Source organism: Cornus florida, unplaced genomic scaffold (genome assembly GCF_030987335.1).
Source record: "Cornus florida cultivar Cherokee Brave unplaced genomic scaffold, ASM3098733v1 CherokeeBrave_3.0.0_Hap2_Chr09, whole genome shotgun sequence".
NCBI classification, from domain to species: Eukaryota; Viridiplantae; Streptophyta; class Magnoliopsida; order Cornales; family Cornaceae; genus Cornus; species Cornus florida.
The window spans coordinates 93,555,788-93,571,737 of NW_026775579.1; the positions used below are offsets into that span (position 1 = coordinate 93,555,788).

Consider the following 15,950-nt stretch of genomic DNA (forward strand, 5'->3'; position numbering starts at 1 on the left):
CTATGAATTAATTTCCCTAACCTAAATTCAAAACCTTGTCTAGTCATGCATAGGCCAAAATTTTAAAAACCTTTTTTTTTTAAATGAATCGCAGTGCTTCTGCAAGCGAATATAAAAAAATTGAAGCTTGAGACACATAGCTAGCCACTATGCTGATATGATAAATAATTTCCAGAAGGAAGAATCCAAATTTAAAAAGGATGTAACCTCCAAAAGCCTTTGACAGAAGATGCGTAATGGAAACCCTCAAACATTCAGCTAGTTGTAGGAAATATAAAGTCATTTCTTAAGTTATTCCCATGGTCACCTGCATTCTTCTTTAGTTGTCACAGATTTGAGGAGTCAATAATGCCAAAGAACCTTATATGACAAACAAATGATACTGTTCTTGATTTTGCCTTGTTCTAGGCAGTGGTTGCCCTAGAAAACTCTCTCTCTCTCTCTCTCTCTCTCTCTCTCTCTCTCTCTCTCTCTCACACACACACACACACACACACACACACACATATCAGATGCTAACTCTTCACCTTGACAGTGCATTTCTTTTCTTTTCTTGTTTTAGAAAATAGATAAATAAATGGGGGGTGTTCCCAGTAGTTTTCCATTTTGAGCTAAACAATAACTCTTCTGTTCAAAACTGACCACCATCTCATTGAGTGTGAACTTCATATGGGATTATAGTATTATTGAAATCAATGAGATTAAGAGAATATACCTGGAATATTTTGAAGAACTGATAATTTTCATAGCTCTCTCTAATGTTCTCTGTAACATTTTCAAGCTGAAATAGAGCATGCTTATCAATCAAAGGCAGGTCACCATATGGAACAGCATATTCAGCCTGCAAAAACCAATAAATAATAAAATCAGAAGAGGCAACAGAAGGAAACATCAAAATAAACAACACAGTATTGTTATCTGTACAACATCTGACCAGCGAAAAGCAATAAACAATTGAAAGTGGACCACATAAGAGAGTGAATTATGGTGCAGTATGAACTTGTGTGCATGCGTGTGAGAGAGAGCAACAATATAGTAATGGAAGTACTATAATTTTGAAGGAAACAGAGAAAAGAGAAGAAACTCTTCTCCAATTAAGCGTGGCCTGAACCCAACAGGTATGGTTGTTTGGAAACCTTAACATACTTTCCAATCATGCAAATTTGCCAAAAGAAATCGCAACGTTCCTCGCAGCTTCCTATATATGTCAGACATTTGACGAAGGACTTGGGGTCCAATCAACACATCGCCTGTATAATCTACACTTGAAACCCAGAGTCTAAGGACATCAGCTCCATAACTAGGTGCTTCCTGCCAAGAAAAAATTGTATCACCATTGACCATTCATTCAACATAAGATGTGAAATATTATTGACCAGTGACTAACCCCTGGGTTTTTTCCTCCTTCAATCACGGTTCTTGGATCTACAACATTACCCAATGATTTGCTCATTTTTAAACCTCTTTCATCCAGTACAAATCCATGTGTTACAACACTAGAATATGGAGCCTTTCCTGCAAAATAATAAATAATTATGTCATGGCTCTTACTAAACACAAGATGGTAGATTATGATACAGAAACAACCTCAAGGCTTACAATGTGGGAACAGAAGAACATCATGATACAAACAAGATATCTTTCTTAAACCAAGAATTGCACAAGGCATTGCAGCTCTTCTTTAGTCTATCACAGCAAGCAAAGAGCTGTAAACTGCAATGCAGCAGTCAAAAGTTTACATGGAACTTATCCAGGCCATTGAATTACCCACATCATTTCTAAGAACTGCTAATAAAGCTTCATGAGAAAAGGATAAGGCCACAATTTCCTGCCAATTGGTGAATTGATCAAATCTCAGATTCTAACAACCTTTTTCTTCCCCTCCAGACCTAAGCTCCCGCACCTATTTACAAAAAGTGACTGCTATCAGACTTAACCTGTGTTGTCCAAGGTCATACTCGTGCCTTTTTTCATAGTCCTATTTTCAGAGAAAGAAAGTACAGTCGAAACATCCTCATTAAGAGAAAAAGGATTCGACTGATGCTAACACTGATAAAAGTATACAACTTTATAACAGAACAAGGATATTGCTTTAGCCACAATGGGAAATTGTAAACAGATACATCCAAGAAATTTACAATCCATTCCCTTCCGGAAGAAGTTAATTCCATTTCAATCAGGGTTATACATAAGGTAAAAATGAGTACCGTGATTTAAAAGGATCAAAAACATAGAAACCTTAATTTTTTAAGATCACCAACTAAAGTATAAAATATGCCGAGTGATATATTGTTTGAACCACAAATAATTAACATAAGGCGAACAAGAGCACATTCAGATGAGCAATACCTTTTGTAGCAATACTTGTTAATAAAGAGCTTTGGAACCATCCACGATGCTGATCTGTACCTTCAAGATACAAATCTGCAGGATAACTAAGGCCTTTTCTTTTCTCCAACACAGCAGCCCAAGAGGAGCCTGTAGTAGATAATGAGCAATTAACCAACGCCATGGTCCTCGTGAAGCAATGAAATTGAATTATGGGCAGTGTTCAAATGTAGTCAGAGAAATCACAAGTGAATGCGGTCATTTTATGCTTGTAGAGTAAATGGCTAGGGGACATGGATAATGGGATTGTGTATCAACTTAGGATTAACATAAAAAACTCCCCTTTTGAGTGCTTTTTTATACAATTCTTACTTATCAAAAAAAAAAAAAAAAACATTAAAAAAACCAGTGTGTATCAAACTTGGCTATTCAGAAAACCTTACATATCTGGTATGACAAATAAGACTACTACAATATTCTGAGTACCAAGAAACATATGTTGTTGCAATAACAATAACTACAATAACAGTAACAATAACAATAATTATTATTATAATTATGACAGTGATAATGATACATAAAAGAATATTAATAGCAATAACAATAACATCAGAGTTCATCCTGAGGCCGAGGTGTGTAGTGACATCTCTTGTTGGGCCTTAGATAAGATTCTGTCAGTTTCTTAGCCCAGCACTGGCCTTGCTCCAAGTGATATTTGAGGTATTGTTCAGTTAGCAATTTAGCGCTATCTTATTCAACACCATAAACAATGACATAATAATTCTGCAACGACTAACAAAGGACATCGAGACTGTCTTACATTCCCCTTCCCTACCCCAACCCCCAAAAAGACGAAAATAAAATTTAAAGTAGCATCCAAACTTAAATCGCAAACCCATGGGATAATACCTTTTCTTTGGCAAGTGAAAATGTGTATATACCCAGCCAAGCCAAGCCAAGTCTTGAGTTGTTCTGGTTCGGATTGCTTGAGATGGATTCAAGCTTGGCTCTATTAACCACCATCTACTTGAAAAGCTTAAGCTTTTGGAGAGGGTGTAACTTAAATATTTAGATCTTTCAACATGCCCCCTCACGTGTGGCCTTCTTTTGGTCCAACACTATTTCAGTTTTAATTATAAGGGTGACAATGAGAATTGAACACAGGACCTTGCCTGCTGTGATACCATGTTAACTACCATCTACTCTAAAAGCTTAAGCTTTAAGAGAGGGTGCAACTTAAATATTTAAATCCTTCAACAGGCTCCTGCTTGAGACAAACTTGAGTAAAGCTGTTCAAGCTAGTCTTGCAATAGTTCCGCTAAGCTCAGGCTGGGCTTGGCCTCTCATACAGCTATAAATTGTATACTTTAAATAAATATGACACCAAATATAGGCCATTGAAGTAAGACATAAATCTTCTTTGGACAGGAGGGATTGCTGTTGGTACATGGATGTTGTGGACTGTAGGATTAAATAAAAAAGAAACAGGCATCAAAACATTAATGGATAACAGAATATGAAGCATAATTATATTTACTGTTGCTTTTAATATCTTTTTCCGAATAATTTAAGGTTAACCCTTTTGGATTCAACCATAGACTCATTGAAAAGAAGACAAGAAAAATAGGATAAAAGGGAACTGTCAGGGACGATCTTAAAATATACAGACATTTTCCACTGAGAACCACAATGGCAGGCAAGAAAACTTCATTCTTGTTAGATATGATCAAGAAAACATATGGAGGTGTTTTTCTCTCACCTTCCTAAAAAGTAAGAAAGATTTTTAAATGATCTCTAATTCATTTGAAACTGAAGACATACTTATCAAAGAAAAAAAAATTGAAATTGAAGACATCAAATTCTGATTGGTTTATTGTTCTCTTTTTAGCTTTTTAAATACGACAATTCTTGGAGAGATGTGCTTAAAATCCTTAAACATTAATTTCTTTTAGCATTACTCATGCACCACTTACATAGTTGCAAGCCGAGCCACATAAAATTTAAACTTTGATCGTGTAGTTACAAAAGATTAAAAGTAAGCTTAAACTCAGTTCATTCATGCAATGAGCAAATATGGACAAGTCACAGTACGAGCCAACTCTGAGAAATCAGAACAGCTTGCTTTATTTGCAGCCTTAATATTAGTATATGGCGGAAAAAATGTAATTATCGAAAAAAAAAAAGCAGCTCGAAAGAGAATACACAAGTCTGTTTTCCAGTTAACAAAGGTTCAACATTAATATAGTTAAAAAAAATACCTGAGTCAAACCAGACATCCATTGTATCAGTCCCCTTTATGTACTCTGATGCTTTATCGCGATATTTATGAGGTAGTAATTCCTCTACAGTCATATACCACCACACATCACTACCCTTTTGGGAAATTATAGCTGCCAAATAAATAAACAGTGAAAGAAATTCAATATTTTAGTGATATATCTTTAATAGCATTAAATATTGAAACTGTGATAACAATGCACTTAAGCGCATACTTATGATACAGATTGGTTAATAAAGAAAAAGCTAGAGAACAGAAGTTTCAATGTAGGATGAAGAATGACATTATTTGAAACCAAGAATTCTAAATTGAGTTATACCACAAGATTTATGAACCTAACATAATATAGGAAAATAGAAAGCAGTTACCAGTTCTGGAAGGCCCTTACACTTGATGTGGTCAATAGTCTCTTCATTCACGAGAGCCTCCTTCGTTTCTACGTGATAAAAAACTGGGATCGGGACGCCCCACGTCCTTTGCCTTGAAATACACCAATCAGAGCGGCTAGAGGTCATTGCAGAAATTCTGTTTTCTGCCTGAACAAATTTCATGCAATTTTTAAACACAGTGCATCCAATATATTATACAACAACATTTATCAGATGAGGAGAAACTACAACTAAAACACATGTACAAAAACTAAAACACAACGCATCCAAAATATTATATAATAACATTTGTCAGATGAGGAGAAACTACAACTAAAACACATGACCAAAAAAGGCCTTCAATCAATGATCCATTCATTGCCCTTTCTAGTTTCCAAAAGGGAGAATAGGTGACAAAGTTGAGAAGGAAAAGGTCTGGACGTACTTTTGAAGTACCTGTCAAATTCACATGTCATAACAGAATGTAGAAGGGCCATTGCAACACCATAACACTCATAATTGTTTATGACGGCCCGTAACAGACAGTCCAGCTGTAAATCTGGCTCTCATCAGTTTACTGGACCTGACGGTAACGGAAGCTAGGGATACTACATGTCACCATTACTTTATGGTATTGAGTGACTTTTTCAAACCTCGACACTGACAAGTACCATGGCACTAAGGAAACAAAAAGAAAATAGGATGATTATGATATCTAATAGATTTATTATTCCCAACAAATTTAAGGAGTCCATGAATGTGCAGTTCATCTCACCATTGATTTTACAGTTTTAGATAGATAGAAGAGTTTACAATGGAATAAAGTGACTCCTTGGAGTTATCCTCCTTAACAAAGAGACACTCAAGTCAAATCAACTCCAAAATTTCAATCTACCTTTAATGCAAAGCTGTAGTTTGCATTTTATCATACTGAGGAACTACAGAACTCAACGTTGACTTCCTTCCTTGAACATGGGGAAAATGATAAAGATAATGTTCCAAGGAAAAAAATATTGTTCCAAGAATAGAAGGTATGGTGGGGCTTTCATGTGGATTGCACCTTGGACATTTCATAATCAAGTTTTGGGTTAATTTGTGCCTTAGTTTATGGTTACTTTAAATTAGTATGATGCTGGAATGATTTTATTTACGATTTATTAAGATTTAGGAATAAAAGGTACTTTCATAATTTTTAAATTTGCCAGATAGGGGTACAGTTGTGGTTCATGGGTCTTATTTTTACTAACTTGTTATGGGAGGTCCACGTGGTTCTACCGTGAAATCCAACCAATTTCCAAGAATTCCATTTTCTTTGAATTCTCTTGAGTTTATTATGGAATGAACCAAGAGAGCTTGGGGTGCTTCCACCTCATGTCTTGTGGACTGAACCAAGGTCAAGTTACATTCTAACACACGCATGGTTGAACATGGAATGGTATACCAATTTCAAGTGAGGCATAATTTAACATGGTATGATGTATCAAAGTATTGCTTAAGGATCGACACTCCAATGTCAACAAGAAAAGATGACATAGAAAGGGACAGAAATTGGAGGTTGCATTATCATGTCGTGTATAGCATAACTTGATGCAATACAAAAATCAAATACCTGAGATGGAATCCATGTTACTTGGCTAATTGCATCCATAGCAGCCTTCCGGAATCCTTCAACAGATGCAAACCATTGCTCAGTTGCCCTAAATATTGTAGGCTTCTTTGTCCGCCAATCATATGGATACTTGTGTTCTGCATCAGAAATAAGCTGATGTCTTCTAAACCACCATGGCTACCTCATCCTTCTTTATAACATCAAGAAAGAAAAATAGAATATTCTCATATCTGAATTGTAGAAAGGAGAACAAAACTTACTGTATGGTTCTACCATGATCATTGACAAGTGTTCATCCAAGTATTCTATAACAGCAATATTACCATCCTCAAGTACATATAGTCCACTAAACTGCCCAGCTTCTTCAGTGAACTTTCCATCATCATCAACAGGGGAAAATATAGGCAAACCATATTTCAATCCAGTTACATAATCTTCCTGACCGTGCCCAGGGGCCGTATGGACTAGTCCAGTTCCTGACTCTGTAGTAATGTAGTCTCCCCCGACGACAACAGGACATTTTCTGTTATCAAGTGGATGGATATACCTGAAGCCATAGTTGAAAATCACATGTTAGATATGCATAGTGCTACTGGTTCCCAAGCAGGAACTCTAAAGAAATAATATGTTGTTTCTTATGTAGATACCAACAAGAAAATTTACATAAACAAAGGTCAATGGTGTCGGCCAGATCACATGGAGAGAAATCCTTTTAAAGAACATTATACAGTTCAAAATTTTCAATCTCCACACATAACCTGCAGTTTTCAAGGTCTGAACCCAACAATGTTTTCTTCACAACAAGCTTCAGGCCCCATTTTGCTTCTAACGTTGACACAAGATCTGATGCTACAATAAGGAAGGGTTTGTTTTGCTCCTTCAAAACAATGCCAAACTTTTTCTTTCCATGTCCAGAAGAGGTAGAAATATCCTCCAAGAGTGAGTGCACTTCAACAACAGCATATTGAAGCTTAGCATTCACTGCGACAGCTGAGCAAGAAAAGGAAAATTATTGCATATTATATATATGAGCAAGAGGGTTGGGGGAGTGGGAGAGATGTATACATGCTATGTGCAAGCAGAGTAGATGACACTACATGCTACAAGGTCATCTAAAGTAAATGGACAGTTAACAAGGCTAATGCATCTGAGTTTTTCCAGTACATGCAACTTTTCTCTAAAGTAATATTATAGCTATCAAGAAAGAGAATTTCACAAACACAATGCACATATCAAATCTATAGTATGAGAGTGCCCCATACACTTAACACATCATTTACCAGAGCAATGGCAGCACTAAATTTTCTCAGAATTGTGGCTATATGGCAACAGTTGTGTGAATAAACCATATGTATAACAAGCCATGAAAAATATGGTCCTTTATAGAGTTTTTAATCTAGAAATCAACATTAACACATAGCTTAATCCAGAATGCACACCAATAAAAAATTTCACTCCATTGTACTTCTTCCAGATGTTGTTGAATGAAAATTCTATGGGAAGCTTCGGTTTAGAATAATAAAATAATGTAAAAAAAGATAGAAGATTTTGCTGTTGTTGTTGGACCACAGTGTGTGATTTAAAAAATGCATTGAGAAAGATGAAACTAGAATGACTTTACATCCAAATGGTAGTCCTGTTGAGAGTTGATAGTGTTCAAGAGATAACGCCTTGTCTTGAACGGCAAAATTATTTAATAAGATCACAATAAAATAAAGAATGACTGATGAGCGATGAAATAGTATTTTAGAACCTATATATATATATAAATAAAGGGGATATTCAAAGTAGTACAAATTATCATGGTACTAATCCAAGCTATTAAACATGAAAGAATGAGTAGACAATGACTATGACATGAACTAATAGTGTTGAAAATATGCAAGGACAAGAATATCATACAGCATGTTATAAGAAAATATGATCAAAAAACAGATATATTGACATTATAACTGATACGAATATGGAGATGTGACTGTTGTAAAAACAACTAAAGGAAAAAAAAAATTGAATTTTCAATTATTGTAAGCTTAGATCAGAGGTAAACCATTAAGATCCTATCCTTTTACCATAATCGTTGATGACATGACACAATGCATACATGTTGAGATTCTATAATGTATGTTGTTTGATGATAATGTTGTTTCGATGGATCAAACTAAAAAAGGTTAAGTGCTACATTGGATTGGAGAAAAAAAATTAGAATCTAGAGATTCAATTACCAAAAAGGAAAATCTAGAGAATTAAAATAATTAGAGTTAAAACTGAACAAATAGAATGTTAATTTAGTAAAATTAGTAAAACAAGAGAGGATACAGTCTAAACAGAGGGTAAAGAGATGCCCAAAAAAATGCACAGTTTCAAAAAAAATTAGTTTTTCATGAGAACAAAAAGGATGTTCCCTCAGAACCATGATGATGGAAGACTACTCAAAAGCAGGTTTCAAGAAACAAAAAGTATTACCCGACTTCTGGAATCTTGGTTACAGAAATTTTGAAAACATTGCAAAAGAAATGGCAATTTTGTTGAACAATTCAACTGCTAAGAACTCCAAGATATAAGTAAGAAAATTGTAACATAAAGCCCTTCGTAAAATGTCACTTTGAACAACTGAAAATGTTGAATGATAGTAACCAATGTCACAAATGTACCTATATGTTGTAAACGATAAAGTATGAGCAAAGAGAGAAATGAAACAAGAAGAACATACATATTTTATGTGATTCAGCCACTAGGGCCTACATCCACGGCACAAAGAGCCCAAAGGGCTACATTTCTTTTATAATATTCTCTCAACTCATACACGATACAATGGTAGAGAAATGACGAGAATGGAAAGAGATAGAAAATAGGAAACAAGGAGGATTTTTCTCTATTGATTCCTCTAGTAACAGTAAATCCTCAATAATAGGAAACAACATCAATAACCGGAGGATTTTCCTCCATTAAATCTTCAATACTCCCCCTCAAGTTGGAGCATGAATGCCCAACTTGCCATTGAGATGACGAGTAGCAGCAAGTGCGAATGATGAAGATAGAAAAGAGAAGGTGAAGAACAATGCTACCAAACACACCGACAGCCAAAACAAGTCAACAAAAACTGCCGGAGACAAGGCAAAGGCGAAGAACAATGATACCAAACACAACGGCAGCCCAAACAAGTCAATAAAAAATGCCGGAGACACGGCAAAGGCGAAGACAATGCTACCGAACACACCGGCAGTTCAAACAAGTCAATATAAACTGTTGGAGAAAGGCAAAGAACAAACACACCGACAGCCCAAACAAGTCACAAATAGCACCGAGAAATGCTTAGCAACATTTCAAATGCTAAAGGAATACCCCAAACTAGGGGTCCGAACCTAGGAAGAAAAATCAGGCTCTGATACCATGTTGTAAACGATAAAGTATGAGTGAAGAGAGAAATAAAACAAGAACAACACACATATATTTTGTGGTTCAGCCACTAGGGCCTACATCCACAGCACAAAGAGCCCAAAGGGCTGCATATCTTTTATAATATTCTCTCAACTCATACACAATACAATGGTGGAGGTTCCTATATATAAGAGAAGAAATGATACTAATGGAAAGAGATAGAAAATAGGAAAAGGAGGATTTTTCTCCACTGATTCCTCTAGTAACAGTAAATCTTCAATAATAGGAAACAACATCAATTACTGGAGGAATTTCCTCCATTAAATCTTTAATACTATTCAAGTAACCACTAGTTTGATCAGTAGAAAACAAATAGAAGCATTGAATGAATAAAATTTTAGTTCTGATAATAATTTGTCAAAGAAAACATGGTGAAATATTTACCAGCATTGGCTGGAATAGTCCATGGAGTGGTAGTCCAAATGGCCAGGCACAAATTGGGAAAAAATTCCTCCAATAAGCCACCCAATTTTGGAGGTGCACTTTCTAATCTGAAAATGGCATATATGCTCCTTGAAACATGCCCCTCAGGATACTGCATAGGAACTTTAAACAAGTAAGATAAGAAGTCATGGAGATTATTATTAGAAGTATGACATAACATTGTATTAATGAAGGTGTAACAGTATTCTGGTAAACTTGGGGCCCGTTTGGCAACCGCTTTTGCTTTGTGATTTTGCTTTAACCTGAAGCACAATCAGTCTTTCTGCTTTAGAGTGTGTTCAATACTATTTCAAAGCTTGTTTGGTAACATAAATTTGTTGCAAGATTTTTGGAAGCAAAAACATGAAAGTATGTTTGGTAAAAAAGTTGCAAGTTTGAAAAATAGAATGGTTAGTTAAAAATGTCATTTGAATATATATATATATTTTAAAAAAGTGCTCTTGCTACAATGCGGAAGCAACCAAAAGCATCATTTTTATATTTCTGATTTTGGCCTCTTTTTTAGAAGCGCTTCGGTATTATTCAAATGACAGCAAACGTTATCAAACAAGTTTCATGCTTTTGTTTTGCTACAGTACACTAGCAAAAGCAAAAAACACGAAGCAAAAGTAGTTACCAAACAGGCCCTTATGTTATTATCTTTATACAAGATACCATAGTATTTTGAGCAGGAAAATGATAGGAATGACAGAGAAGAAAAATGAAGAATCTTCCTGAAACAAACAAAAAAGAAAAATACATAAAAACGTATCATCATCCTTGCCTTAATCCCATATGAAAGCGGTCGACCTACACTTCCATTAGAAAGATACAGACAAACTGCAAACAAAAATCCCACCAAATTCCAGACCCTCTACCTCCTCAAGGACATAATTGGCTTTTGAACACAATAAAGAGTCTGCCACCAACTAGACCAAGAAATCTGCATTTTCATTGGTCAATCTAAACAACCAAACAATCTCTGACTTCAAAAATGTTTTTGAACACTGAATTGGTAGCATAGTTCCATGAACCAAAGGATCAAGTGTTTTGGGCAAGTATAAGTGTTTCCTTGCTTGCCTAAACCATCACAATTGAAACCCGTAAAACAGCTTGTGTAGACCTCTTGAGATAGTAACAATATTCAACTTAATAGCTGTTAAAGTTGAAGGATCTTTAGTTTGTAGAGAAGGAAGAGAATTCTGTGGAGTATAAGAGTGCATTAAGGTTTTTCCACACCTCTCACCTGAGTAGATAATATTAAAATAGTGCCCTTAATTAATAAAAGAATAACAAACTCTCTAACAATAGCAAATCCTTATTCCTTGGGTCAGGAGATAGAAAAATATTTTACACTGTAGTTAAAAATTATTCCAACAGAACATTGATCTAAGCAATCCTAAGCACGCCTACTAAATTAAGTATAATATTTCCATTAGATTATACAATCAAAGGCTAAATAGGAATGCAAGAAGAGCAACCCACTTTAAAACATATTGAAATTAGGCTTAAAGACAACAACCCCTATATTCTTGGTCGTGCCAGCCTGAAGAGAAGCCTCTGACTTTCAAGAGGACTCTAGCTTTCCAATCAGCCTAAAATAATTAAGATTAGAAGGGTTATCATTCTCAAAGAGGAAGACGCCATAGAATTTGGAAGTAAACCTAACAATTACTATCCAAGCAAATGCAAATGAAGGCTTATCCTCGAGAAACTTCCACAACCACAATCTGGAATAACATTGATCCTAAGAACCAGCTTGGCAAGTCTTAGTCCATCTTCTTTTTTCTGAGTGACATAATAGCTACCTTTTACCAAATTATTTTCACTATTCTTCCCAGTCCCAGTCCACTTCCTTTCAACGTTCCATTTCATCTCATGTTTCCCAGTTTCAATCTGAATAATATGGCATAACTTAGTAAGATCCTATCCCTAAACCATTTTAAGTTATTTCAATTTTAGTCCAGTCTTTGTCTCATTTTTCAGCAAAGGTGGTCCTTCTAAGGGATGTCACGCACTTGCTAAAGGCCACAGTGCACCTGCTGATGGAGTGTCAGGACTTAGAAATTAAAGTTACGCTCTCCCTAAGAACTTCAGCCTTTAGAGTAGATGATTGTCAACATGGTATTAAAGCAGGCAAGGTCTTGAGTTCAAACTTCACTGTTGCCCTCATAATTCAAATTGAAACACATGTTAGACCAAAAGAAGGCCACGTGTAAGTGGCCACATTAGACGATTTAAAAATTAAAGTTACACCCTCTCTAATAGCTTAAGCTTTTAGAATAGATGGTTCTCAACATGGAGAAATCTTTTGAAGCTATGAGACCTGAAAGCGTATTCACTGTAAGAGTTCATATGACGAAAAAGTTTGAAATAAAGCCAGCTTGAGAAAAAGGTATTGTCATGCTTCAGAAGTGGGCAGCAGCAGCCCGTGCCAAATGATCCTTTATCTCAACCACTAATCCGGAGTTTAACATAAGATGTTTTGTCCTATCCTACAGAAATGGGCACACACAGTAAATGTCAAATGTTCCTTTATCTCAAGTTCTTAACTGCTATTTTGGAGGTTAACATTAGTTGTTTTCCAACAATGAATATAATTTCCTACAGCAAAAAGGATAACCAGTTGATGGAATTGGCATCTTCACTTGCTTGGGTACTACTACATGTTTTGCCACTCAAATCTGCTTCGATTGTCATCGACTCTGGATCTTTTAGTCTTATGAATTTCCAGGGTGATTTTTCTTCAAGTGTATTAATATTTTTGTTTATGATATTTTTGAAATTTTAACAAGTATTTTATAACCTATCTCATGTTTTAATTTGTATTCTGTTCATTATGCTCTTAAAATTCCACTCGATCTTTTCTCCAGAAATAAATCAAGTAAAGATTTTCTGGAATCAACAACTTTTTATTGCTCTTTTGCATATCTGAGCACCTGAAGAGGGAAAAAACGATTGGATAGGATACTGGGAGATGGTCACTCACCAACTGCATCATTTAAGGGGTAACTAGAACTATTTTTGGTTCCACCGTTTTCAGAAAATTCTCAGTTACATAGCACGCACTAAAAATTTACAACAATTATATATGTAATGGTAAGTAAATTGTATCAATTTTCATAAAACAAGAGATATAAAAACTAATAAGATATGCAACATCAAGTTCAGTCAACAGTGGAAGAAAAGCAAGAACTTAAAATGTCAATTTACCTCCAACTCAGCCTCCGCAAGAGCAGTTCGTGATGATGGACTCCAGTGAACTGGTTTTCGGCCTCTATAGATATAGCTCTGAAAGGCCATTTGACCAAATACTTCGATCTAGTAGACGGTGCACAACAACAACATCTTAGGAAAGTTACAAATAGTAAAATCAATATGAAAGAGGTTTCTTTATATTTACTACACACAAACCCATGACCAGCTGGGACTTGAACCTGCACCTCCCTTAAAAGGGATGGCAGAAGATTCACTCAGGGTAGACAGCTGGAGATAACACTAAAAGCACCTTTTCACCAGCTAAGTCAGATAAATGCATCTACAACTATATGATAGGTGTCTTCTCGAGCTATGCTATAAATTTATATTACATGGAGAAACCATAAAAACGCATCAGTTGTTATAGATCATGGAACTATGCCAGAGATGGCCATGGTTTATAACACAAGTTTATTGATCACATTGTTAAAAGTTAAAATCAATTTCAAGAACCCCCCAGAAGATAAACTTTAAGAATGACATATCAGCTACCTGAGCAGCTTCATACTCTGGATCGAGTGTTAGATAAGGATGATCCCAGTCTGCCCATACTCCAAATCGCTGTCAAAATTCAAAATGTATTCTTAATATGCAAATTTTCCTCAACAAAATTCTATCACTAATTTGTAACTGAAAAAGAACATTACGGTCATTAATTTTATGCATTATTTATGATGCAGAACAGAATTATGAACAGAGTCCGTTTTCGACCTGGAAGGAGTGTTTTTTAGGTAGAAACGACCCATTGAGAAAGACCCACTAGCTATAGCTTGTGGGCCATGTTGGTTTTCGGCTGAAAACCTTCATTTAGGGCTCCAAAATAGCGTTTTATTGTGTTATAGGAAGCCTACTGATTATTTCGGAATTTTTGTTCGATACCTTAACGAAGTCGGATGCTCGGAGATTTTATATTTAGTAGTTTTATTTGATTATGTTTCTTTCTCTATTTTTCCATAATTTTTAGAGATAATTTATTTTTAGGCTTATTTCTAGGATTAGGTTTCCTTATGTTATAAGGATTCGTGACGCAGTTAGTTTCCTTATGAATTAGGGTTTTCTTTCATTATAAATATATGTAATGCAGACATCAGAATCAATCAATTAATTTTATCAATAATATTTCAGAATTCTATGTGAATTTTCTTTTCCTTATGGATTCAAGGTACCATATCTTGTGGATTCAAAATAACCTTTGTTCCTTGTGAACAAATTTATCGCTTCCGCTACGTCAGTTGGTATCAGAGCCTTGATTTACCATGGACTGATGACGATTGATCGTTTTGGTAGCAACCGTTCTTGCAACGTTGATCGGGGAGTGCAAGCCCCTTGGGCAGCCATGCATACTCAAGAATGGTTCGTAGCAACTGGTTTTGGGATTGGTGGTAACCAGGTTCGTGGTTCAGTTCAACTTCGCGCATATGATGTGTCTCACAGCCAACCGAATATGGGTTATGTTCCTATATATCCATGTAGGCCTCCAGCCTATGCAGATTATTTGGATGATTCATCCGATGATGAGGAGTTCGTACTCAGTGATCGAGGTAGACGCAACAATCGTGAATTTCAGGTAAAACTTGATCTATTTACTTTCAATGGAAGTTTTATCACTGAAGATGTCTAGGACTGGGTTGAAGAAGTTGAAGAATTTTTTGAAATTTTTGATGTACCTGAAAACAAGCAAGTTCCACTTGTTGCCTTCAAGCTTAAAGGGTGTGCTTTAGTTTGGTAGGAACAAATACAGTTTCATCGAAGGAGGCAAGGATCACAGCTTGTTCGGTCGTGGTACAAGATGAAACGGATATTCATGGCTACATTTCTAACACCAAATTATGAGGAGATAATGTATCAAAAATATTGGAATTGCTGAAAAGAGAGTCCATTTGTCAAAAAGTCTGCAAAGGAGATTCACAAAAAAGATAGTGGCACCAAGGATAATAATAATTTTGTTGAGGCAACGACTGACATTATTAAGGTTGATCAAGAGAAAAATTGATTTGCTTCGCCTCTTGTAGTTGAGGATGACGAAGTTGTCCATGCTTGAATCGCAACAGAGACACCTAAAAAAGCTTCCAATAATACAACTTCAGAGACAGCAAAAGAAGAAGATGGTGACAAGAAGTTTGACGTTGACAGCGAGAAACATGAATTAATTGATGATGGGGTCAAAGAAGTTTTTAAATTGCATGTCCAAGATGGTTTGGATGAATTTGGGCTTCAAATTGGTGAGGTATCATTATTTGAGCAGATT

General features: G+C 35.6%; 1 protein-coding gene across 1 annotated transcript in view; it reads right to left on the minus strand.

The window, feature by feature from the left end:
• The window catches only part of LOC132275286 (isoleucine--tRNA ligase, chloroplastic/mitochondrial), a 30,330-nt gene that overhangs the window by 5,124 nt on the left and 9,256 nt on the right, over window positions 1-15,950 (minus strand). Inside the window, exons 7-18 of the mRNA XM_059776746.1 lie at window positions 14,195-14,263; window positions 13,658-13,765; window positions 10,406-10,556; window positions 7,342-7,573; window positions 6,844-7,130; window positions 6,584-6,720; window positions 4,995-5,142; window positions 4,587-4,718; window positions 2,350-2,478; window positions 1,388-1,515; window positions 1,147-1,311; window positions 716-841 (exon numbers count right to left, since the gene is read on the minus strand). Coding sequence (XP_059632729.1) covers window positions 716-841; window positions 1,147-1,311; window positions 1,388-1,515; window positions 2,350-2,478; window positions 4,587-4,718; window positions 4,995-5,142; window positions 6,584-6,720; window positions 6,844-7,130; window positions 7,342-7,573; window positions 10,406-10,556; window positions 13,658-13,765; window positions 14,195-14,263 — 1,812 coding nt within the window. The remainder of the gene's footprint in view (window positions 1-715; window positions 842-1,146; window positions 1,312-1,387; window positions 1,516-2,349; window positions 2,479-4,586; window positions 4,719-4,994; window positions 5,143-6,583; window positions 6,721-6,843; window positions 7,131-7,341; window positions 7,574-10,405; window positions 10,557-13,657; window positions 13,766-14,194; window positions 14,264-15,950) is intronic.